A 25,937-nucleotide genomic window follows, 5' to 3' on the forward strand; every position below is an offset into this window, starting at 1 on the left:
GGAATACAGAAATACAAGTCGCTGAGGAATGAAATAAATAGGAAGTGCAGGGAAGCTAAGACGAACTAGCTGCAGGAAAAATGTCAAGATATCGAAAAAGATATGATTGTCGGAAGGACAGACTCAGCATACAGGACAGTCAAAACAACCTTTGGTGACATTAAAAGCAACGGTGGTAACATTAAATGCAGCGGAGAGAGCAGATGGGTGGAAAGAATACATTGAAAGCCTCTATGAGGATGAAGATTTGTCTGATGTGATAGAAGACGATTTAGAAGAGATAGGGGATCCAGTATTAGAATCGGAATTTAAAAGAGCTTAGGAGGACCTACGGTCAAATAAGGCAGAAGGGATAGACAACATTCCATCAAAATTTCTAAAATCATTAGGGGAAGTGGCAACAAAACGACTATTCACGTTGGTGTGTAGGATATATGAGTCTGGCGACATACAATAGACTTTCGGAAAAGCATCATCCACACAATTCCGAAGAAGGCAAGAGCTGACAAGTGCGAGAATTGGCGCACAATCAGCTTAACAGCTCATGCATCGAAGCTGCTTACGAGAATAATATACAGAAGAATGGAAAAGAAAATTGAGAATGCGCTAGGTGGCGATCAGTTTGGCTTTAGGAATAGTAAAGGCACGAGAGAGACAATTCTGATGTTACGGCTAATAATGGAAGCAAGGCTAAAGAAAAATCAAGACACGTTCATAGGATTTGTCGACCTGGAAAAAGCGTTCGACAATATAAAATGGTGCAAGCTGTTCGAAATACTGAAAAAATTTGGGGTAAGCTTTAGGGATAGACAGGTCATGTACAATATGTTCAACAACCAAGAGGGAATAATATGAGTGGACGATCAAGAACGAAGTGCTCGTATTAAGAAGGGAGTAAGACAACGCTGTAGCCTTTCGCCCCTACTCTTCAATCTGTACATCGAGGAAGCAATGATGTAAATAAAAGAAAGGTTCAGGAGTGGAATTAAAATACAAGGTGAAAAGATATCAATGATGCGATTCGCTGTTGACATTGCTATCCTGAGTGAAAGTGAAGAAGAATTAAATGATCTGCTGAACGGAATGAACAGTCTAATGAGTACACAGTATGGTTTGAGAGTAAATCGGAGAAAGACGAAGGTAATGAGAAGTAGTAGAAATGAGAACAGCGAGAAACTTAAAATCAGGATTGATGGTCACGAAGTCAATGAAGTTAAGGAATTCTACTACCTAGGCAGTAAAATAACCAATGACGGACGGAGCAAGGAAGACATCAAAAGCAGACTCGCTATGGCAAAACAGGCATTTCTGGCCAAGAGAAATCTCCTAACATCAAATACCGGTCTTAATTTGAGGAAGATATTTCTGAGGATGTACGTCTGGAGTACAGCATTGTGTGGTAGTGAAACAGGGACTGTGGTAAAACCGGAACAGAAGAGAATCGAAGCATTTGATATGTGGTGCTATAGACGAATGTTGAAAGCAACGTAGACTGATAAGGTAAGGAATGAGGAGGTTCTAAGCAGAATCTGAGAGGAAAGGAATATGTGGAAAACACTGGTAAGGAGAAGGAACAGGATGATAGGACATCTGCTAAGACATGAGGGAATGACTTCCATGGTACTAGAGGGAGCTGTAGAGTGCAAAAACTGTAGAGGAAGACAGAGATTGGAATACGTCAAGCAAATAATAGAGGACGTAGGTTGCAAGTGCTACTCTGAGATGAAGAGGTTAGCACAGGAAAGGAAATCGTGGCGGGCCGCATCACACCAGTCAGTAGACTGATGACCAATATATATATATATATATATATATATATATATATATATATATATATATATATATATATATATATTGATGTCTCTGAACACAAATTTGAAGTTAGATTTTCAAATTCAAAATGGCTAGTCCTTTATAGCGGGCACAAAAGTTATATTTTGTCCTAGTTTGACCAAACAAGTGTTCTCGTTAGTTAAGTTTAGTCTGCAATTCAAGGACTGTATACCACTATCTCGAATTGTTCCTGTCAAGCAATTTCCTCGTTCTTTTTGGCGAGAAAAACGGGTCTGGCTGAGCTGGATAAGATGCGTTCGGCAACCTGCACACGTTGTTCGTCAGCTTTTTCGGCGAAAATTTTTGCATGCCTACTGCAATATAAATCATTTTGTGAACGTGCGTCAGGGATCGGCATGTTTTCTACCTGAGCTGGGCGTCTCCGCCCGAGGACGTCCGACGGCGGCCGTGACACTTCTTCGAACACTGGGTTGTAGAAACTTTTATAACTCGCTGATTAGAAAACCTTTTCGTTCGAACATTGTAGACACACATAGCATTCAAAAAGTGCAGTAGAATCGAATTTTCGACTCTTTTGAATGAGGACCTGGCCTTAAGGCAAATGCCGAGACATTTCCTTGCAAAGCCTACTGGTGATTTCCTCCCTCGATCAACGCGTGTGTGTGAAACACTGTCGTCCATATGTGACTAGATGGAGGTGACCCCTCAAACTGCCAGACAGAAACCAAAGCACTTCTTTCGCTATGTCGACGATACTTTTGTCGTGTGGGGACATGGCAAACAGGAGTTTTTTGAACACCTCAACAGCAATCCACGCGAACATCAAGTTTACAATGGAAATGGAGGAAAATGGATGTCTCCCCTTCCTTGATGTTTCAATTAAGAGGAAGGCAGATGGTTCACAAAGCCATGCAGTACATAGGAAGAAGACACACACAGACCTATACTTTCACGCTAGAAGCTGCTACCATCCAGCACAAAGACAAACAGTACTGACCACCCTGGTACATAGGGCGCGCCGTCTGCGACAAAGACAGCCTACCATCCGAGCTGCAACCCCTGAGGGAAGTCTTCCACCAAAATTGCTACAGTGAAACGCAGATAAACAGGGCGCTTAAAAGGAAGAAGGAAGCAGTGAGAACCCCAGAAGAAGATGATGGAGAAGAAGAAGAAGTCAAACGACTCGCGTTCTTTCCGTACGTGGATCCGCTCTCGGCCAAAATTGCACGACTTCTGGTAAAATATAATATCAAAACCATTCTCCGACCAACACCGAAGACGAGGGAGCTCGTAGGTTCTGCCAAAAATGCGCTGAACCTTAACACATCAGGAGTATGCAGCATACCATGCGAATGTGGAAAACAATACATTGGACAAAGACAGCGCTGCATATATAAACGCTGCGAAGAACATATCAGATGTGTGTGACTAGGTCACACAGAAAAATCAGCCATAGCAGAATACAGCATAGATGAAGAACACACCTTCAACTTCGAAAACACGAAGGTACTGTGCCGAGCATCTGGCTTCTGGGAAAGCGTTATCAAAGAATCTGGTCAACAGAGATGAGGGATACCAACTCAGCGCAGCATGGAAACCTGCGATAGCGGCAATCAGTCGGGAGCGCGCCCGTCAACGTCCTCCGCCGCAGACAGAATGCTTACACCGAGAACCGAACGCGGCCGCTGGGGCGACGCCATCCCCACCACAGCGCGCGCGCCGCTGGTCCACCCGAGGACTAGTGGAAGGGGGTGACCGCGCATATAAATAGCCTGCACTCCGCGAATCTCGACACTTCGCCAGAAGATGGGTAGTATGACACTTCTCGAAACGTCGCGAGATATCAACGCTACCACCCGGCTGAAAACGAGAGAAACCTTCATCAATTGTCGTCCTTGCTTCCTATGAATGCTTACTATTTTCTGTTGCGCAATCTATGACCAGCTGAGCGTATAATTTAGAGCTGGCCTAAAAGCTGCTGCCTGGTCTTTACGCGGCGCACCCGACCACAACTCGTGATTGTGGTCAGCGACATTGCAATGTTACCGCGTCGAGATACATGGGCCCAGAACAACAGCGGTTAATCTCTGCGCTTGGTTTCACCTCGCAACGCGATTTTATACGTGTTGGCATCAAGAAATACGAGAGTGTAAGTTGTTAAAAACGAAAATTTTTAGGATTCCGTACCACAATCGATATCAATGGAACCCTTATAGTATCGATTTGTTGACCATCTGTCTGTTCGTTTGTCCGACTGTTAAAAACCATTTTTCTTGGGAACGGGTAGACATATCAAGTTTATATCACATAATGAGATGTAACGTTCCTTGGCAATGTAAAAAGTTGAAGCTTATAAGTCATTTCAATAAAAAGATACGACCCTTTATGTGAAATATTTTAATACGCGCTAACTCACTCACCTAAACCTTTGGAGTAGTTCCTAGAATCATGATATTCGGCAGAAAGGAAGGTTTCAAAGTAAAACCGGAGGAAAAAGTAGGAAAACTATAAACTTTTACCTATATCATAAGAATTTTTTTCTCGTTTCTTATTGACTCTCTGTTCGTGCGTCTGTTAAGACTCCAACTGGAAGATATATCAACCAGAAATTTATGTCACGTACCAAAGTCTGTTGTCCCTCTTCTGTGTAATAAGAGTTAGCTTCTAAGTCAATGTGACCGAAGGAGCGCCCATGTATGTCATATATTTTGATACTCGCAAAATTACTCTTCAAAACATATAGGGTACTTCTCGTTGATCTACAGTCATGAAATTTGGCAATATGTCTGGTTTCAAATTACAAGTAAAAGAAAAGATTCGCAAATCGTTAATTTGTAATTATATCAGAAGGAAAAAATATTTCTTTTTCATTTGTAATCTGACATGAAACTTGAAAATAAAACAATCAGCAGTTCTGCATTTGCGCTGACTGGGTTGGTTCAAATGGCTCTGAGCACTATGGGACTCAACTGCTGTGGTCATCAGTCCCCTAGAACTTAGAACTACTTAAACCTAACTAACCTAAGGACATCACACACATCCATGCCCGAGGCAGGATTCGAACCTGCGACCGTAGCAGTCGCACGGTTCCGGACTGCGCGCCTAGAACCGCGAGACCACCGCGGCCGGCGCGCTGACTGGGGCGCAATGGTAAAACATCAGGAAGGGAATGAATTTAATGCTCATATGACGCGTTTCGGAATTCGTTCATCATCAGATATCCAGGAGCGATTACTGCAGGTGAATATGCCGTTTCAAGTTGTATGTGAAGTCTGGTCTCCGACTCTGCCAGTCTCAATGGAGAACTGCCCATAATCGTAATAATAGTCGCTTGCCTCAAGCATGGCTTTACGTGCCATTTACAATATTTAGATTAAAACACTCTCGAAAGTCTAGGAGACCCGAGACCGCTATCTTGTCAGTATCAAGGTCGATTACAGGCAAAATTGATGGAAATTCTCGATTCCGGGAATGGGTGCACTATATACGTATAATAGTGCACCAAACTTTGTGACCACTTTCTTAATAGCTTGTTTGTCCGTTTTTGGAACGAAATACATCACTGATTCTACGCATAAAGATTCTGACAAAACTTGTTAGTAGATTTGTGAACATATGTGGGATTAGATGTCTACGCACGGGTCTGCTGATCTGCGTACGCGGTGACGGTGCACGATATCGACCCACATGGGATCCGTAGGATTCACACCAGGCAAATTTGGCCACCGAGACATCAGCATGACTTTAGTATAATGCTCCTCAAACAACAGTAGCATGTTTATGGATCAGAGACACAGACAATTATACTGATGAACGATGATATCGCCTTCGGAGGATAGATGAAGCGTGAAGGGATGAAAGGGGTTCGCAGCTGTCAGCGTGTTTTCGATTAGCTGCACAGGTCCCATGCAAGCGCAGGAGACTCTCCCACAGTACAATACTGCTCCCACCAGCCTGCGTCCGTGCACGTTTCGAGCCGCCGTTCACCACGATGACGGCGTTTGTGGAGACGACCATCGATCTAGTGCAGAAAAAAATGTGTTTCACCCGCAAGTTTCCATTAATCGACTGTCGATTCCACATGGTTCCGTGTCCACTGCAATCGTAACTGACGATGTCGTTGGGTCAACACGTGAAAACATAGGGGTGGTCTGCTGCGGAGATCAATGTTCAGGAATGTACCAGAATTCTGAACTTTCGGCAGAGATGCTACACATCACCACCTATCCTAATTTACGGAGCAGACAAGCCTCCGAACCCCACGGTCCTTGAAGAGTCTTGGGCGTCTAACCATGTAGCGCCTGGTAGTAGTTTCGCTGTACTTCCACTTCTTTCCATAGATGATTCGTCGTTTTCGAGATAGCCATTCACAGGCTCTACGTAGTAATAATCTGCATTTATTTCAAAGTCGCATATCTCAATGGATTTCCCCTCAGGCTGATGTCACGTCCGTGTCTACTCCGTTTACATGGTTTTCTTACCACGTCATGTGCCCGCAACGCCACCAGTAGGCACTGGAAGTAGCGGTGGATGTTTTGGCTTATCGCTATAATTAAATTTGTACGAAGCCCTCATTGCGCGAGTCGTTCTCGCACCTGTCCAATTTTTGTGTTTAGTAAGAGATAAAGCGTGCAAATAGAGAAACAGTGACGACTAGAGGACTTCCACGGCCAAGGCTGACCAGAATCACAGTGAGACTTTCCTAGGCAGCCATCGCCCACTCTAGCTCTGCTGTCCAACCATTGTCCATGATCTCAGCAAAGAGCTCTGTACTACACATCAATGGCACTGGTATATGCCTCTTTCATCCCCATGCCAGAAGACGTCGCTATAGCTTCTGTAAATTGTTCACTAGGGAGTTATAGGGATTGGAGAAGCAAGCTGCACGCACCAAAACTCGAAATTGATAGCTGCAGAGGGGAACATGCTTTGCGTTTTTCACACAGTGTTGGCAGTATACTGTGTGATCAAAAGTATACGGATACCCACAAAAACACATTTTTCGTATTAGCTGCATTGTACTGCCGCTTACTGCCAGGTACTCCATATCATCGACCTCAGTAGTCATTAGACATCGTGAGAGAGCAGAATGGGACGCTCCGAGGAACTCAAGGACTACGAAAGTGGTCGGGTGATTGGGTCTCACATGTGTCATAAGTCTGCGCGCGACGTTTCCACACTCCTAAACATCGCTAGGTCCGCTGTTGCCGATATAGTAGTGAAGTGGAAATGTGAAGGGACACGCGCAGCACAGCCCGACCTCGTCTGTTGACTAACAGAGACCACTGACAGTTGGAGAGGGTCTTAATGTGTAATAGGCAGACATCTATCCAGACCATCACACAGGAATTCTAAATTTTATCAGGATCCACTGCAAGTACTATGACAGAAAACAGAAGTGAGAAAACTGCACCTCATGTTCGAGCGGCTGTTCGTAAGCCACATATCACGCTGGTAAATGCCAAACGACGCCTCGCTTAGTCTAAGGAGCGTAAACATTGGACGATTCAACAGTGGAAAAATGCTGTGTGGAGCGACGAATCAAGGATCACATTGTGGCGATCGGATGGCAGGGTGTGGGTATCGTGAACACACGGTGAACGTCATCTGCCAGCGTGTGTAGTGCCAACAGTAAAATTCTGAGGCGGTGGTGTTATAGTGTGGTCGTGTTTTTCGGGGAGGGGGCTTTCACTTCTTGTTGTTTTGCGTTGCACTATCACAGCACAGGTGTACATTGATGTTTTAAGCACCTTCTTGTTTCCCACTGTTGAAGAGAATTGCGGGGATGGCTATTGCATCTTTCAACACGATCGAGCACCTGCACACAATGCACGGCCTGTGGCGGAGTGGTTACACGACAATAACATACCTGTACCGGACTGGCCTACACAGAGTCCTAACCTGAATCCCATAGAACACCTTTGGAATGTTTTGAAACGCCGACTTCGTGCCAGGCTTCACCGACCGACATCGGTATCTCTCCTCAGTGCAGCACTATGCGAAGAATGGACTGCCATTCCCCAAGGAGCCTTCCAGCACCTGACTAAAGTATGCCTGCGAGAATGGAAGCTGTCATCAAGGCTAAGGGTGGTCCAACACCATAATGAATTCCAGCATTGCTGTTGCAGGGCGCCATGAACATTTTCAGGCAGGTGTTCGGATACTTTTGATCACATCGTGTATTAACGGCTTCATGTCGTTGTGGCACGGCAGTCACTTTGTAATGTCTCGACACCCGACTCCTCGTTCGGGACGTTGACAACGGCATACAGGCATGTCAGCTGGCGCCGACGCTATAGCCAGAAGTGCCAACATTCGCCCATCACCACACAAGCAATGTGACGGCCACTGTTTGTTGCAATGACTTGGCTACTCACGTAGCGTTATTACATGGGGATCTGTTCTTTTACTGTGTCCGTTGCCTCTGTGACAGCAGACATCTACTGGCAGGGTTTACACAGTATGATATCTGGACACCTATTAGCAGATACTATTTCGGGAAAGCTCCACTTGAACTCTGCTGGGTGCACCTCCAGTGAGGTATCTGAATGTTCGTGGTGAAAAGGCACCCTCCTTTTGTTCATGAGGAGAAACTGGAGAAGGTAACGATGTTGGACGCAGGAGTCCGGAGTGAAGTATACGCTCTAACTTATCCCCAAGGTGTGTCATGTGGTTTTAGTCGGGAACCTTAGCAGAATAATGTTGTCCTCAAACGACTGCCTCACAGAAATTGCTTATCACAGCAAGAATTGTCATGCTGATACAATTATAGTATATGAAATGTTCCTCCACTTTACGTGGTACCCAATGCTGTAAAATGAATTAATATCATTGCACATTTTGCATTGTCTTATGCGCAATATGTTGATCCGATTCTAACGACGAGAAAGACACCACCTCCTCCGTACTCTACTTTTCGAACTACACATTGTGGCTGATGATGTTTGCGAAACCCAATACACGTCAAGCGTCGCTTAGGCTGGCTAAAGAAATTAATGACTTATGAAGAGTTAGTTGATCAACCATTGCGCGTTATTCTTTTCAACTTCTTAAGCATTGTCATTGTGCTAGCTGAACAGATGGTAGCACTTTGAAACTCACTAATGATGACTTTTAACCTACCGTCAGTAGCCCTTGACGGACTCTGGTGTTCAGTACATTAGGTAGTCCTGGTCTTGGTTTGGCTGTTGTTGTTCCTTTGCGCTTCCATATCACAGTCACATCAGCAACAGTCGACTTGGGGTTAAAATGACCATCGAATTATTAGTCCACATTGTAAGTCACTGACGTGTGTTGACCGATTCGTTCTGCTGATACTGCTTCTGTAATGAAATGAGCGTTTCGTGTCATTGGCCGGGAGGCACCTTACGGGGCAGGTCCGGCCGCCTTGGTGCAGGTCTTACTATATTCGACGACCCATTGGGCGACCTGCGCGCCGGATGGGGATAAAATGATGATGGACAACACCCAGTCCTTGAGCGGAGAAAATCCCCGATCCAATCGGGAATCGAACCCGGGCCCCTTACGCCGGCAGTCCGTCACGATGACCATTCGGCTTCTGTAATGACAAGACAGCGTTCAGTACGCACTTTCTTCATTGAGAGTTCACCTCTCATGACGTCCAGTGGTTAACTCTGTATTACAATGGGTAATCCAAATACACTGATAGCTATTGAAACTGCTACACCAAGAAGAAATGCAAACGATAAACCAGGATTCATTGGACAAATATACTAGAACTGACATGGGATTACATTTTCACGCAATTTGGGTGCATAGATCCTGAGAAATCAGTACTCTGGCTGTAATAACGGCCTTGATTCGCCTGGGCATTGCGTCAAACAGAGCTTGGATGGCGTGTACAGGTACAGCTGCCCATGCAACTTCAACACGATATCTCAGTTCATCAAGAGTAGTGACTTGTGACGAGCCAGTTGCTCGGGCACCACTGACCTGACGTTTTCAATTGCTGACAGATCTGCAGAATGAGCTGGCCAGGGCAGCAGTCGAACATTTTCTGTATCTAGAAAGGCCCATACAGGACCTGCAATATGCGGTCGTGCATTATCCTGCTGAAATGTAGGGTATTCCAGGGATCGGTACAAAGGCTCGGAGCACAATGGGACTTAACTGCTGAGGTTATCAGTCCAATAGAACTTAGAACTACTTAAACCTAACTGACCTAAGGACATCACACACATCCATGCCCGAAGCAGGATTCGAACCTGCGACCGTAGCGGTCGCGCGGTTCGAAACTGTAGCGCCGAGAACCGCTCAGCCACACCGGCCGGCCACAGGGATCGATTCAAGGGTAGAGCCACGGGTAGTGACACATCTGAAATGTAACGTCCACTGCTCAAAGTGCCGTCAGTGCGAACAAGAGGTGTAACCAATGGTACCCCATACCATCACGCCGGGTGATAAGCCAGTATGGCGATGACGAATACACGCTTCCAGTGTGCGTTCACGGCGATGTCGCCAAACACGGATGCGACCATCATGATGCTGTAAACAGAACTTAGATTCATCCGAAAAAATTACGTTTTTCCATTCTTGCACCCAGGTTCGTCGTTGAGTACACCAACGGAGGCGCTCCTGTCTGTGATGCAGCGTCAAGGGTACCCGCAGCCATTGTCTTCGAGCTGATAGTCCATGCTGCTGCAAACGTCGTCAAAGTGCTCGTGCAGATGGTTGCTGACTTGCAAACGTCCCCATCTGTTGACTCAGGGATCGAGACGTGGCTGCACGATCCGTTACAGCCATGCGGATAAGACGCATGTCATCTCGACTGCTAGTGATATGAGACCGTAGGGATCCAGCACGGTGTTCCGTATTACCCTCCTGAACCCTCCGATTCCATATTCTGGTAACAGTAATTGGATCTTGACCAACGCGAGCAGCAATGTCGCAATAAGATAAACCGCAATCGCGATAGGCTACAATCCGACCTTTATAAAAGTCGGAAACATGATCGTACGCATTTCTCCTCCTTACACAAGGCATCACAACAACGTTCCACCAGGCAAAGCTGGTGAATTGCCGTTTGTGTATGAGAAATCAATTGGAAACATTCCTCATGTCAGCTCGTTGTAGGTGTCGCCATCGGGGGCAACCTTGTGTGAATGCTCTGAAAATCAAATCATTTGCATATCACAGCATCTTTTTCTGTCGGTTAAATTTCACGTCTGTAGTACGTCATCTTCGTGGTGTAGCAATTTTAATGGTCAGTAGTGTAGTTTTGATCGGGTAGTATAGGTAGATCATAATGTGGTACGGATGTTGTATAATGTGCGGTCAAAAACTTTCTATTCTAAGGCCACATAGGGCAGAATCGATATGCCAGTCAGCAAAAGTCGCCGTCACCATTGACACAATCATCCCATCGACGCTCCAGGTTGAAGGTACCTGTTGGTAAAACACTGAGTGCTGTAGCGTGAGGAAGTCCGTAAGTGCCTGCTGAACATCCTCGCCCGTCAGGAACTGTCAACCTTTCAAGCCACTTCTTGAGGAACCGAAGGCATGATAATGGCTCGGGGAGAGATCAGGGCCACTGGACAGGTGCTAGAGTGTCTCCCACTTCAGTTGGCCCGTAATGGGCGAGACTGGCCTCCCAGGTCGACCGGCGTCTCGTGTCTAAGCGCGGCCAACACGGATGTTGGCACAACATACCATAGCGGTGGTTTTCGGCAGACATGCTCCCCCACACACATTGTTAATTCTCTGATGGAGGTCTAACGGTGTTTTTACTTCGGCAGCTAAGAATAACAGCGCTTTGGTCGTGTTAGGATGCACTTTGTAGCAAAGTAGCCATATTTTATTTGTACATACCACACGATTGTCGGAAACATACGAATGCCATACTAGTCGCTTCCCAACATGTTGTTGCATGTACAGGGTGCGCCGCTTAAATCACAACAAATTTCAGTTTGAATTTTCCACCATATCGTAGTTCAGACGAAGGTCACGATTGGTGTTCTTGAAAGCCGTAGGCAACCAGTAAACATCCAGAACCTCAAAATGACCGAAATGTTACGTTCAGGTGCGGAGCATAACCGAAGAGCCGCGATTATAGAAAGTTTCGCACTGGGCGTTCTCCCACTGAACTGGTTCGATTCTTCGGGTACCCGAGATCAACTACTTACGATATTGAGGCCATGTATAATGCTTCGGAGAAGTCTGGGGTTCAGCTCCTACGTGTTGTGTCCATTGAGGGTGATATCATGCCGCCACATTTCTTTGAAAAGGGACACACTGCCACACTGACGGATGTCATGAAACCATGGATGGTAGCTGTGTTCTCAGAGAGACAATATGTCTTTCTACTCGTACGAGCTATTTAGTCCAAAACTAGCTGTCAGATAACGTTGACAAGTTCTGTTCAAAGGAGTTCTGGCCCCCCGGCCACAATGTTTGGAGAGTAGTCGAAGGAGCTACCAAGAAGACGAGGCACCTGAAGTCAATCGCTACACACAGCTATCGAAGCAGCATTCGCGAATACGCACATCGCTGCTTTAAAGAGTACGTGCGTTCGGTTCAGGACAAGATTGAATGCGGCCATTGCGGTGCTTACATCGAAAACGCTACTGTTGAAAGATACAAGTGCTAACCAGTAAAAGGAGTTTCGTTATAATAAATTTGCTTTTAAAAGACCCGCCAGGGTAGCCGAGAGCGCTAATGCTCTGCTTCCTGGGCTCGGATAGGTGCGCTGGCCCCGGATCAAATCCGCCCGGCGGATTAACGACTATGTCTGGTATGCCGGCCAGCCTGTATGTGATTTTTAGGCGGTTTTCCACATCCCGCTAAGTAAATACCGGGCTGCCCTCAAGTTTCGGCTCAGTTACACTACTCACAGTCATTTGGAAACGTTCCCACTATTTCATGAGTTACACTAGTAGCAGACAGCTGGGGTACACTTCTTCCATCCCGTGGAGTTCAGGGTGGCGGCAGGACGGGCATCCAGCCACCCTCTGCCATTAACACTACCAAACCCGTCATAAAAAAGCCGACCCCGCGTTGGAGCGGGACAAAGGCCCGAGAAAGCAAACAATCAAATTTGCTTTTAAAACGGTTTCATTTATCCGGATTTAAGCGCAGCACCCTGTATACAAGCATCGGAATCGAGTTACTCGGCATATACGCTGCAACACTGACTGAAGTGGAAAGTTTTTGATCGCCACTTTTAGTTATGTACGCTGTGAAGACACTGAATTTGCTGAAGTATAGTAAGTAATGAAACCAGTACAGACTATTCAGCAGTGCACATGGTGTACGGAGCGCGCTGATTGTGTGGTGCGGCAGTGCGGGTGCAAGTACAAAGTAAACTAGGCGGTGCTTTGCAGGACACACTGGGCAGGTGTTGCGGGCTGCGCGGACAGCGAGCACGGCGAGCCTACTCCATCCTGTCGCGGTCGGCGCCCCGACACGCGTCGGCAGCGCACGCCGCGGCGGCAGCCGGAGGGCGCGGGGGCGGCTCCGGGGGCGGCCTCGGGGGCGGCGTCGTCGGCGCCGGAGGCGTCGCGCGGTGCGGCGAGTCCGCGACGGCCACCGACTGCTCGGGCAACAGCGAGCAGCTGCGCAGCGACGCCGCCTCCGGCTCGGCCTCGGCGTCCGGCTCGGGCAGCTGCGGCGGCTACTCGGTGGTGGTGAGCGCGAGCGCGCGACACCACGGCGGCTACGAGGCGGTGGTGGTCCCGGCGCTCAGCCGGCAGTCGACGCGCGCCAGCAGCCGGCCCTTCCTCTCGAGCGGCTCCTCCGCCGCGCTGCCCACCTCCCCGCCGCCGCTGCCCGTCGCCAGCGGCCGCCGCAGGAGCCACCGGAACGGTGAGCATCACCTCTCCTTCTCTACACTGTTCACTAATTCAGTGCCCAAGCTGACTGCGTTGAAACAGGAGACAAAAAAAATATATTTTGTAAAGCAAGTATGCGTCGGAAGCGCATATTGCTGGAGAAATGAGTACGTAGGACGTTGTAATGTGTAATTGAGAGTATCATATATGTTGAAACTTCCTGGCAGATTAAAACTGTGTGCCGGACCGAGACTCGAACTCTGGACCTTTGCTTTCGCGGGGAAGTGATCTACCAACTGAGCTACCCGAGCACGACTCACGCCCCGTCCTCACAGCTGGGTCCCGATTTCGAGTCTCAGTCCGCCACACACTTTTAGTCTGCCAGGAAGTTTCAAGTATCAGGTTACCTCCGCTGCAGAGTGAAAATCTCATTCTGGAGAAATCCCCAAGGCTGTGGCCAAGCCATGTCTCCGCAATATCCTTTCTTTAAGGAGTGCTAGTTCTGCGTGGTTCAGCGTTTTCGGTCAGAGGGTTACGTGCCCTCTGTAATAAAAAATATGAGTTACTCGATCATCAACGAACTTAAACGGATGTCTGACGACGTCCGCCCGGAGCAGACGCAACGAACAAAAGCGAACAAAATGAGATTTTTTAAAAAAAAGTTGGTACAGCACTTGCCCGCGAAAGGCAAAGGTCCCGAGTTCGAGTCTCGGTCTGGCACACAATTTTAATCTGCCAGGGAGTTTCATATCAGCGCACACTCCACTGCAGAGTGAAAATCTCGTACTGAACACACATGTTTTGGGATACGGTCCGCCTTTAACAACACACAATTTTTTTTTCAATCCAAAAACATACGTATGGTTAATTGAAACACGGACAAAAGAGCTCCAACAATAACTATGAGTCAGACGTTTTTCAGTGGATTATTGTTCTGATCACTATTAAATTACAATTAATATTAAAAATTAGCACATCTGACTTCTGTGCAGAGCAGGTGTCGACGTGGCAGAGAGTCCCGTGTTTGGTGGAAAATCTGGGTATGTTGGCTGCTGCAAGAATTCTTGCAACCAGTCCCACTTCCGTTTCGACAGGAGTAGAATGAAACTCGGCTTTCACGTAGCTCCAGAGAAAGAGTAATGAGGTGAGGTGTTGGCATCTTGCAGTCCACCGTACAGGTCCTCCCTAGCGATCCACTGATTGTCAAAAATCATACACATACTAGTGATAACCACTGTTTCCTGAGTGGGTGTCCAAGAGCATGACATCACAACATAGTATGTACCTTAAATGAACATGTGGCGTAACACCGTTAGATACAATGTCTTTTGTGCCCCACTCAAGTCTTATCAACACATGCTCAGGGCTCATGCAGTATGGGTTCCTACACATGGTTGCTTTACGAAATGTGCTATGTTTTTCTCTACTGTATCATCCCTGTTCCTTTGGGCACTAAACTTATGAATACCCTGTTTACCATCAGCTCCACTAGAAGACCAGTTTTTTTTATGATGAGAGATGGTAAGGAAGTAACCCACTGTACGTGCAGAGGTATCAGCTGCTCCCACGTGTCTGCCTGTTCGGGTAAGCATAGCTCGTGATGTGCATTGCGCCCTCCCCCTTCCCAAGTTGCCTCAATACCTGGTGCTGCGTAGCAGTGTGTACAGAAGGGCCTAGGCAGGAGCTTGGATCTACATGCAGTGCTATTGAAGCAGTTATATGTTATACAACATGTACATTGTGCAACAAATGTTGTGAAAGTATGAGTTTACGAAACGTCCCCTTAAAACAATTATACAAGACTGTGCTTAAACTGAAACACAATATTTTTAGCGCAACGCAATCTGACTTTCAAAAATCCCTACAAAAGAATGGCCCTGACCAACATTAACCTATACCTTTCACAAATCACTTACCTCACCAAAAATCTTCGTTACTCAAACTACTGCAATACAGCGAGCGCCACTACTGCCAGCTAACTAAAAGTTTCAAACTACGGAAGTCACTAACTAATGATAGGCACAGTTAGCAATTGAAAGATTTTAATAGAGAACAAACAATGTATTTACCTTTATAGTCACAATATATATATATATATCAGTTCATGACACCAATTCTTACAAATTTCAAAACTCCGCCATCTCTCTCCCCACGTCCACCACTGCTGGCGGCTCACCTCCAACTGCGCAACGCTACCCGCCGTTAGCATCCAGCTGCCGCTGCCCGACACTACAATGGCGAGTATTACAACAATGCCAACCAGCCACAGACTGCACACGGCACAGCCAGTGATTTTCATACAGAGCGCTACGTGGCGGCGGCGTTACCAATAAAAAAACCTAAACAGCCTACTTACAAGTTAAATATGAAGTGTTGCTCATTCAGAATATTTCCACAAGATTACAAATAGAGATGGGCAAACTCATTCATCCTTGGGAACTGGTTCACTCGTAATTGCTCTTTTTTGGGAACCGTTCATTTTTACTCGTTCACCGTTCATTTGTGCTTTGTATATGATTCTTATGAAAAACTGAAAATTAGTAGCCTAGGTGACTGAAGATGGAAGGTGCCAAGAAAGGGCACGTTCCTCATCCATCCCCCCCCTTCCTCCCCCCCCCCCCCCCCCCCCTCTGGAGTACAGTGTTTAGCGTTATGTGGCTGATTGCAGTGAAAAGATATAAGGTGATGCATGGAAATCCAGCCCCGACTACAGGCTACTCGCCAATTACGCACTATTTGTTAACCGCTACGAACAGAATAGATAAACATGTAATAATTAGACAATGAAGAAATAACACATAAGCTTACGGAAACAACAACTTCGAAACAATCAGTGGGAGATAATGAGAAGTCTAGTACTCGGGGCCGATTTTTCGTGCGCCACCCTGTATCACTGAAATCATTCTATTCAATTCTAATTATTCTATTATTTATTCTATTTAAAAAATGTGATACCATAGCACTCGATTATGGAGCGCGGGCTTCATTCGGTTGTAAGTCGGTCTGCCTTCCATAACAATGAACAAGTCCTTTTACCTTGGATAAAAGAGGACGGAAAATGGCCACTCGTGTCTGCCGTGCCGGCCTCCTTTGCATGTGTAACAACAAAAATATCTTACCTTTTTACAAGTATGTGTTCAGCTATTTATCGAAATAGTGAAGTGAACTGACATGCCGTTTCGTTACATGAAAAGATGTATCTATTACATACCAAATAATTTATATGTAATTATAAAATACATTTTAACTACCGATCGTGGGCGCTGAATAGAATACGTAAAGGACTAGAAGTTCAGAGTTCAAAAATGATTTGAAAAAGATCTAGAATAGGTCTGCGGTTAATTTAAAAAAATAAAGAAAAATGTAGCAAATAAAGCGGACAAAATGGAGTACAGACATGTAAAATCGGGTTAAACAGAAAATGGAATATTCTAAAGCGAAAATGGCTGAACGAGAAATGCGAAGCAGTTAAATACCATGCTTGACTAGGAAGAAATAGATCCTACCTACAGCAAAATTAAAGATGGACGGAAGATACATGTGTCGCATTAGCAAAGATGAGAAAGTGCTCGTAGCTCTTACGGTATGCTCTTTAGAGGCCATGTTCGCTAGACTTTTACGCTTCGAATGATAGTTCCTGTTATATGCCTGAATGTTGAGCATTCGTCATGTGACACCCTGTGTAGAACCTACTACAGAAGAGAAACAAACTTGAAGCCGGTATTACAGAAACAGAAGAGAGAGTAGTTGTAGATAAGATAGGAGGTCCGATTTTACAAGAAGAATTAGACAGAAAACTGAAAGACCTATTCGAAAAAAATCGCAGGGAGAGTGGACGTTCCCCAAGAATTCTTGATATCCTTGGGAGAGACGTGTGTGACGTGCCTTATGTTTGAGACAGGCGAAGGACTTTCTAATTTCAAAAGGATTGTAATAATTACAATTGGAAATGTGAATTATTTGCAGAAGACAAGAGACATTGGCAGAAACTGACATCAGGGAGATCTTTTTGGGTTGAGAGACATGAGAGAGAATTCTGATCCTACAAGTCACCTTATAAGACAGGTTACAGAAAGGGAGACCTACGTTTATATCAATTAATGACTTAGATAAAGTTTTTGGCGATATCGACTGGACTACACTCATAGAAATAACGAGGGTAGCGGATATATATTTTACAACAAGTATAGCAACCAGGCCGCAGATATAAGAATCGGACAAGGGAAGCAGTAGTTGAGAAAGGAGTGAGATAGGGTTGTGCTATTCGAACTATGAAGTGAGCCAGCTGTGAAGTAAAGCAAGCAGAAATTGGGAAGAGGACTAAAGTTCAGCAAGAAGAAACAGAAAATTTGAGGGTAACTGATGCTGAGGGAATCAGATAAGGAAATGTGAAATTAGAAGTAGCGAATGAGTTTTGTCTATTTCGGCAGAAAAATAATTGATGATGTCCGATGTAGAGATTTAAATGTCAGGAAGTGTCTTCTGAAGGTACTGTACCGAAGTGAAACGTGGATTGCAAACCATTCGGACAGGAAGACAATAGAAAAATTTAAATTGTAGTACTGCAGAAAACACGGGGCGTTAGTGGCACAAACTGACTAAAAGAAGTGACTGACACATTCTGAGGCATCAATGAGTCGTTTGTTAAGTAATGGTGCGAAGTGTACGTTTTAGGAATTGTAGAAGAGGACCAAGATTCACTTACAGAGATGAATGTAGGTTACAGTTTTGATGCAGGGAGCAAGAGACTTGCGCTGCACAAAGCCAGTCCTCACGTTGAAGTCCATTGCTAATTTTCATAATTTTATCAATTATAATATCCAAGATTCTGAGCTTGTGACTGAGTGAATTCAAGTGCCATCCGAATGTTGTACGTCACATTGTTACTCATCCTGTACAACTTGTTACTGACGTTCAGCCACAATATTAATTAGTCACCTTCTGCTACAGTCACGGATAGAAATCAAATAAAAATATGTTGACTTGTGATCAGAATCCCTTCTTAGTTGCATGATTTTGCTCTTTCGAAAATTAACTTGGAACAGCAACTATTTGATTCTGACGTTAGAGAAAGTGGGGTGAACAGCAAACTCCGAACTGTTGAGCAAGAGTGTAAAGAGCAGAAGCCTTATACCCGAGGCAAGCAGCCAATTTAATCAACTGTAGTCGAACGCTGCTTCAGCTGTGAGCAGGAAAGGAAATACGAAGCAATCAGCATCGTGTTACAGGCGAAGAGCTTCTGGGACAATGTAATAAAGGAGGCAATCTTAATTAGAACAGCGGATAATTTATTTAACGGACACAAAGGCTGTAGTGTACTCAAAGTGTGCGGTCTGTCACTCAGTTTGATTACATCGTGTAAATTTCATTTTTGTCTGACTCATGGACAATTCACTTGCCAAAAATCAAGCAACGAAATATGAGCTACACATCACACTAATGACAACAAAATGCCATGGAAACAGAATAACAACATTAACACTTATGAAAATCCAGAAAATTGGAAATGAGGAACATTTGCAGCAAGCTCTATCCTCACTCTGTTTTACCATCAATTTCCCTACGCATATTATTCGACAAAGCCACGTGTGGTCCCAATGTTATAGGAAATAAGTATTGTAGCGTAACTTGATAAAGATCCGCTCAAATACATGACGATGTGTGTTGTTATTTTGTAGTATGAGTGGAGAAAGAGGACAGATCTGATTTCACGTTACCGGGCAAAAGTTTTTGTTGATTTATCACAAGGCGAACGCAAGACGGAGATTGAATACTGAGAATGTGACGGAACAAGACACTAAGGTATAGTATTAGTATAAGGCGACCATGAGTGAACTGAAGAAGGAAAGTGCGTGAAATCTTATGGGACTTAACTACTAAGGTCATCAGTCTTTAATCTTACACACTACTTAACCTAAATTACCCTAAGGGCAAACACACACACACTCATGCCCGAGGGAGGACTCGAGCCTCCACCGGGACCAGCCGTACAATTCATGACTGTAGCGCCTGAGACCGCTCGGATAATCCCCTGAAGAAGGGAAAATGCCGTAAGAGAGCGTCTGCGAAATAAGATGTCTTTGAATGTAAATTAAATCTTAATTTTCCACTTCATATAAGGAGGAAAATGCTCATGGAACGGCTATTGGTAGGGAAACATTATGTTTACAAAATCCAGTACGTCGGTTTCTATGATTGTGCCTAACCCTCCGCCCAGTAGATTGGAGGAAAAGGTGTATGATATCTTTTCGACATATAGTTATTTGGCAAGTGTGTGCAGAGATAATGCCTCGAACATACTGTGGCCGATCTATCAATACGACCATTTCATCCTCAGGGATCACACTTTACTCCAAGCGACAGAGAGAAAATATGATTTCTTGGAGACGTACATGTCATTGCAAAGACAAATGGATTAAGTAGGAAATAGAAAACCTACAAGAGACGGTTCACCAGAGCTGAGGGAAACAAAACAGAATGTGGTACATTCAGTCCACAACTGCAAATCGCGCAAAAATTTAAGATACCAATAAATACCTCTTACTGACTGAGGCTTTGCAGCCTTAAAGGCTATGCATTGTTGCATGAATCATAAATCTATTGTGATATTATCAGACTCTGTGTGCTACAAGCGATATCTTGTATAGAAGTCTCGAAAATCTCGAAGGATTGTGTACTCTGTATTCGTTTTGGCTACTTTGTATGTCTAAGAAGGCTGAAGCAAATTACATTTATTCGGGTGAAAATAAGATAAATTGACGACGGAGGCTGCAAGGAACGGGACGCCACTAGAAATAACAGGATTCCCGACATTGAATTTCAACAACTCTTTCACAAAGAGCGCTCAACACCTGGCGATACGAATAGATGCAGAACTCTCTACACAAAAGATGGGACTATGTGGAATACAACCATTAATTCCAAAAAGACCTAGGTTTGAGTCAGTTAATGGACCGCGACTAGAAACATCTACATTAAGTAGAATAGAACTGGACGTTAGGACATTTCCAGATCGCTTATATCGACTGCATATCAGCCAAACCCCTGCCTGTGACTGTAGTGGTACCACTCGGGGAGATACAACCATACCTTACTACAGTGCCAAAAATATCAGGAAGTGAAGAACAGGTTTCGAACGTCTCTCATCAATATTACAGTACTGCAATCAATGTCAGAAAAGTCTCTGCTATATAAAACCAGTATAAACACCTATAGCACCATAATCGAATTTTTATATGATGCAAATATCTAGACTTAAAAGTCGATAATTGGAAATTGCGTGCGTAGAATAGTACTCTCTTTGTAGGTGTCTATGACTGAAAAGTGTGTATCCAAAGTCGACTAAACAAAACAATAATAATTATTTGTATCTGGCAGAGAATAACTTTTATTGTCAAAAATTTTAAGGTTTCTTCCAGTTCGATTCAAGAATCGAGAGTGCGAAAACGACTGCCTGCACGTATCTCTAGAGGTGTCATTGATCAAAATTGTCTGAGAAATTCCAGTAAGTTTATACGTACGCCGCTGAGGGACAGTTGCAGTTTCTGCTCTGAAAAAATTGCAAAAATGCTCAACTTCTCGAAGTAATACGTTCTCACGAAATACACGGTGCTTCTAAACCATTTGGCCTATTTCAATATATCACTTGCGTTACGGGACTGTCAGAGTAAGTTGTTTAATGCATGCATGTTGCAGGCAGAAGAAATTCCCAAGGAATGTAATGTGGAATATCTATGTCCCGCTTATAAGAAAGGTGTCAAGAAGGTATGTGAAACGGTTCCTAAAACCAGGATACAGGGTACGTTGATGCACGTTGAACAGCGAAGTGGGTTCGGGAGTTCTTCTTTTAGTAATAACATTTTCACGTTAAGAACACTAATGAAAGAAATTTGAGTAGCAATTTGTACACAAATCTCGAGAAGTTGTATGACATACTACCGATGAAGACACTGAAGTTCTGGGAATAGTGAGGATGTTAATGGACATTGCAGAGAGAAGTTGATACCGGAAAGATTGATTTTCCAATAAAGACATTTCCACTTTTATAAGAATAATGGCAAGAGACAAGAAGGGAATCTGAGTGAGCAATTATTCATAAAGCTTGGGAAGAGTGTCACACTGTGCCGATGAAGAAACTGTTTGAAGTTCTGAGGGGGAAGGGGGTGAGCTTGAAAAAACCTACATTAGAATTATATTTAATGTATACAAAGAAACTTCCTGGCAGATTATAACTGTGTTCCGGGCCGAGACTCGAACTCGGGACCTTTGCCTTTCGTGGGCAAGTGCTCTACCAACTGAGGTACCCAGGCACGACTCACGCCCCGTCCTCACAGCTTTACTTCTGCCAGTATATCGTCTCCTACATTCCAAACTCAGTTGGTAGAGCACTTGCCTGCGAAAGGGAAAGGTCCCAAGTTGGAGTATCGGTCCGGCATACAGTTTTAGTCGCCAGGAAGTTTCATATCAGCGCACACTCCGCTGCAGAGTGAAAATCTCATTCTGTTTTCTGCCTTTTTTACTATACAGACCGCCTAAACTAGAGTAAATGCTTTACCTATCTTCTTACACCCGCTTTTGTTGAACAAAATTATGTTACTCCTACAGCAAACCTTCTTGCACTAGTGTTTGTTGAACAAAATTATCTTTCTCATACAGCAAACCACGTGTACATATTATCTTATATGGTCTACGTGTGTCAAACTTCCACGCGAGTATTCGCATGTATTCCAGCAGGGCTGCTTTAAGATCTCCGTCCATTGTCGACAGCGAGGGCAGAAATTTCTCGGCTCAGTTGTAGTGAAAGACCTCTACTTCCGATGTCAGCTCGTGCCGGGAATGTTCTCGAGAATATCTGCATCACAATCGCGACCATCCAGTACACCGGAGTCCCACCGGAGGAACGACATAAATCGTCACGAAATGAAACAGACGCTGTAGTAATATAAGTTCTACTTGTCCTCATGCATGGATTCCTATATGTTTTTTTCTTTTTTTTCTTTTTTTTTTGTTATCAGTGTTCCACTTGTCGTCCATCTTTTTCTATATTCTGGCAATCTTTTTATCTCTACGAAATCAATAGACGCATCATCCTCCATAATCCGTTTTTCATACTGTAGTCTTTGCCTGTCGCTGCAACAGTTACCTAGAATTCTACCTACTACAGTCAACGTAACTTTTCCTGTAAGTGGTAGCAGATGTCACATTTAACTGTCACTTATGCCGGAATTGGTTTCCGTATATTTCTTTCCCCACTTATTCCCTTTAGTACTTCATTGAGAACTTCAGTTAATCATTCAATTTTCGATATTCTTCGTTAGCCCCAGATCTCGAATGATTCCAGTTTCTTCTACTCCAGATTTCTGACAATGCACGCTCACTTCCATCCAACTTTTAGTGTTTCGTACGTACACTATCAGATTATACTCCTCATTTTCGGTTCTCAGTCTCTAAAGAGAGCGTAGAACATAAAATGTATGCAAGCCACTTTAACGGAGTTAACGAATTCGCTCTGGGAGTGGAACAGGAGAAATCTCAAACTGTAGTGTATGGGAGGTATTGTCAGTTTCGGAAAACTCGTGATGACGAAAACCTTGGTCGAACTGACGGTTTGGAACTATTTTATATCGCCTCGGTGGGTACTGTTTCATCATTTACATCTATTTGATTCCATTATTTCGACGACACGACAGTCTGTTGCTTCTCTGACAAAGAGGATGGTCAATAATTTCCAAATCACAGGAGTTCATAGAGAATAACGCTACTGTAAGGGTCTACAAAATTTTCTCTTGGAAGCAGAAATGTGCGCTTTGTGTTGATAAAACTGCATTCCATTCTTTGAGTAGGCGTGTCATCCAACGATTACGGTAAGCAAATGTATTAGACCGATAATGTCTCAATCATGTTTGCAGCTACGTTGTGATAAAAGTCTATTCTCTTGATGAAGTTAAGAAAATATTGCCAACCTGGCACCTTGCGTACACCGTGTATGAGGGTATAATTAGATCACTTGAAACAGGCCACACGCAGACCAAAGTCTCAGCAGCGTAGGCTATACCATAAATTGACTTTCAATTAGAAAGGAGCACTGAAACTGAACCCATATTGTTACTTTATTCTGTCAGTTTTCGGTAGAACAGTTGTATGTTTAAGTTTTAAATGCAAAGAAAATGCATTTTCATGGACCGTCCGGTGTAGCCGAGCTGTTCTAGGCGCTTCAGTCTGGCACCGCGCAACCACTACGGTCGCAGGTTAGAATCCCGCCTCGGACATGGATGTGTGTGTTGTCTATAGGTTAGTTAGGTTTAAGTAGTTCTAAGTTCTAGGGGACTGATGACCTCAGATGTTAAGTCCCATATTGCTCAGAGCCATTTGATTTTTTTTTTATTTTTGCATTTTCATCCGCCAATTTATTTTATTTATTATCAGTCTGTTGTCTGCGTATTAGGTCATTATCGGATGTGATCTGGCTAGCACCTAAAACGTTAGTGCCTCCATCTACATCTACATGGATACTCTTGCAAATCACATTTAAGTCCCTAGCATAGGGCTCATCGTACAACGTTCACAATAATTCTGTGAAGAGCACGCGAAAAAAAAACAAAGAAACAACAAAAAAAATACGACTATATCTTTCCGTGCGAGCTCTGATTTCTCCTATTTTATTACAATGATCGACACTCCCTATATAGAATGCCGTCAGCAAATTATTTTCGCATGCGGAGGAGAAAATTGGTGTGAAAAATATCAAATGTGGTCGAGACAGGAGAACTAAATTTCCAAACGCAAAGATAGGTTTTTTTTGGATGAGTCATCTGCCTGTATAATATTTTAACAGGAAGAAAAAGTTCGTGAAAATTATTGCCTGGGCAAAGCACTGAACTGACGTGAAAAATAACCCATTAGAATTCCGATTAAAAACCGGGAAACATTTGAAACGAGATACTATGGAAGAATGTGAAAAATTTAATAGATACATGTAAAGCGTGTAAGTAGGCTGTTTAGGTTTTTATACTGGTAACGCCACGTAGCGCTCTGTATAAAAATCACTGGCTGTGCTGTGTGCAGTCTGTGGCTGGTTTGCATTTTTGGAATTTGCTATTGTAGTGTTGGGCAGTTCGCTGTTAACAGCGCGTAGCGTTGCACAGTTGGAGTTGACCCCCCAGCAGTGGTGGATGTGGGGAAGTGAGATGGCGGATTTTTGAGAGCGGATGACCTGGACGTGTGTCCATCAGAAACAGTACATTTGTAAGAATGGATGTCATGAACTGATATATATATATATATATATATATAATGACTTTTGAACACTATTAAGGTAAACACATTGTTTGTTCTCTATCAAAATCTTTGATTTGGATTTGCTAACTGTGCCTATCAGTAGTTAGTGACTTCAGTAGTTTGAATCTTATATTTAGCTGGCAGTAGAGGCGCTCGCTGTATTGTAGTAGTTCGAGTAACGAAGATTTTGTGAGGTAAGTGATTTGTGAAAGGTATAGGTTAATGTTAGTCAAGACCATACTTTTGTAGGGATTTTTGAAAGTCAGATTGCGATGCGCAAAAAAATATTCAGTGTCAGTTTAGTGTTGATCAGAATAGGTAAAGAGCGAAATGTGTGAGTACGTTCAGTTCTGCTCTGCTGTTTGAAAATCAAATAATGTAAGAGGTTTATCAGCACAGTAATTCAATAATTTTTCGAAGGGGACGTTTCTAGCGAACGGATGGCTCGTAACAAAGGAAGGGACAGGTTAGTATCCCACCCGCTATGGTAAGTAAGCGGAGATAACGCTGAAAAGAGCATTGAGAGGGCCAAATATTATGGAAAAACAAAGATCAGACGGTGTAAAGCGAATTGTTCGGAATGTTAAGTGTAGTAATTACGTAAATATGGAATTATTACCAGAAAACAGTGGAAGATGGGCAGCATAAGCCAGTCAAAACACTGGTACTTTAAGAAAGATATTGCTGTACGGACACGTATACTTTTTCACTGTTTTAGGCCAAATTTCCTATGTATAGTAGCAATAACGCCAAGACGATACTTCGACACAGCGGGCACAGAATCACAAGATGTTTGATCTTTAGCAATGTAAACATGACAGGATTGCATATGTCTGCCAGTTGCCAGCCCGTCTTATCTTTGAGTAAGAGTTCGCGGAATTTGGTGACACTGTTGGTGTCATTAATTTTTCTCTGTATCTCCCACTACAACTTGATCTTCATCATCGTCTTCTTCTTCTTCTTCTTCTTGGGTCATGCGTTAGGCCTTGCTCAGCCACTTGCAGCTACATTTGGCCCTAAAATCATTTTGCTGGTCTTCCAATGCATCTGTTACTTGTGGGGTGTATTGACTAAAATATA

General features: G+C 44.1%; 1 protein-coding gene across 1 annotated transcript in view; it reads left to right on the forward strand.

Moving 5' to 3' along the window:
* Positions 1–25,937, forward strand: part of LOC126335674 (gastrin/cholecystokinin type B receptor-like) — a 595,933-nt gene that overhangs the window by 531,382 nt on the left and 38,614 nt on the right. The window contains exon 3 of the mRNA XM_049999131.1: positions 13,134–13,614. Within this exon, the coding sequence (XP_049855088.1) occupies positions 13,134–13,614 (481 nt within the window). The remainder of the gene's footprint in view (positions 1–13,133; positions 13,615–25,937) is intronic.

Source organism: Schistocerca gregaria, chromosome 2 (assembly GCF_023897955.1).
Source record: "Schistocerca gregaria isolate iqSchGreg1 chromosome 2, iqSchGreg1.2, whole genome shotgun sequence".
In the NCBI taxonomy this organism is placed as follows: domain Eukaryota; kingdom Metazoa; phylum Arthropoda; class Insecta; order Orthoptera; family Acrididae; genus Schistocerca; species Schistocerca gregaria.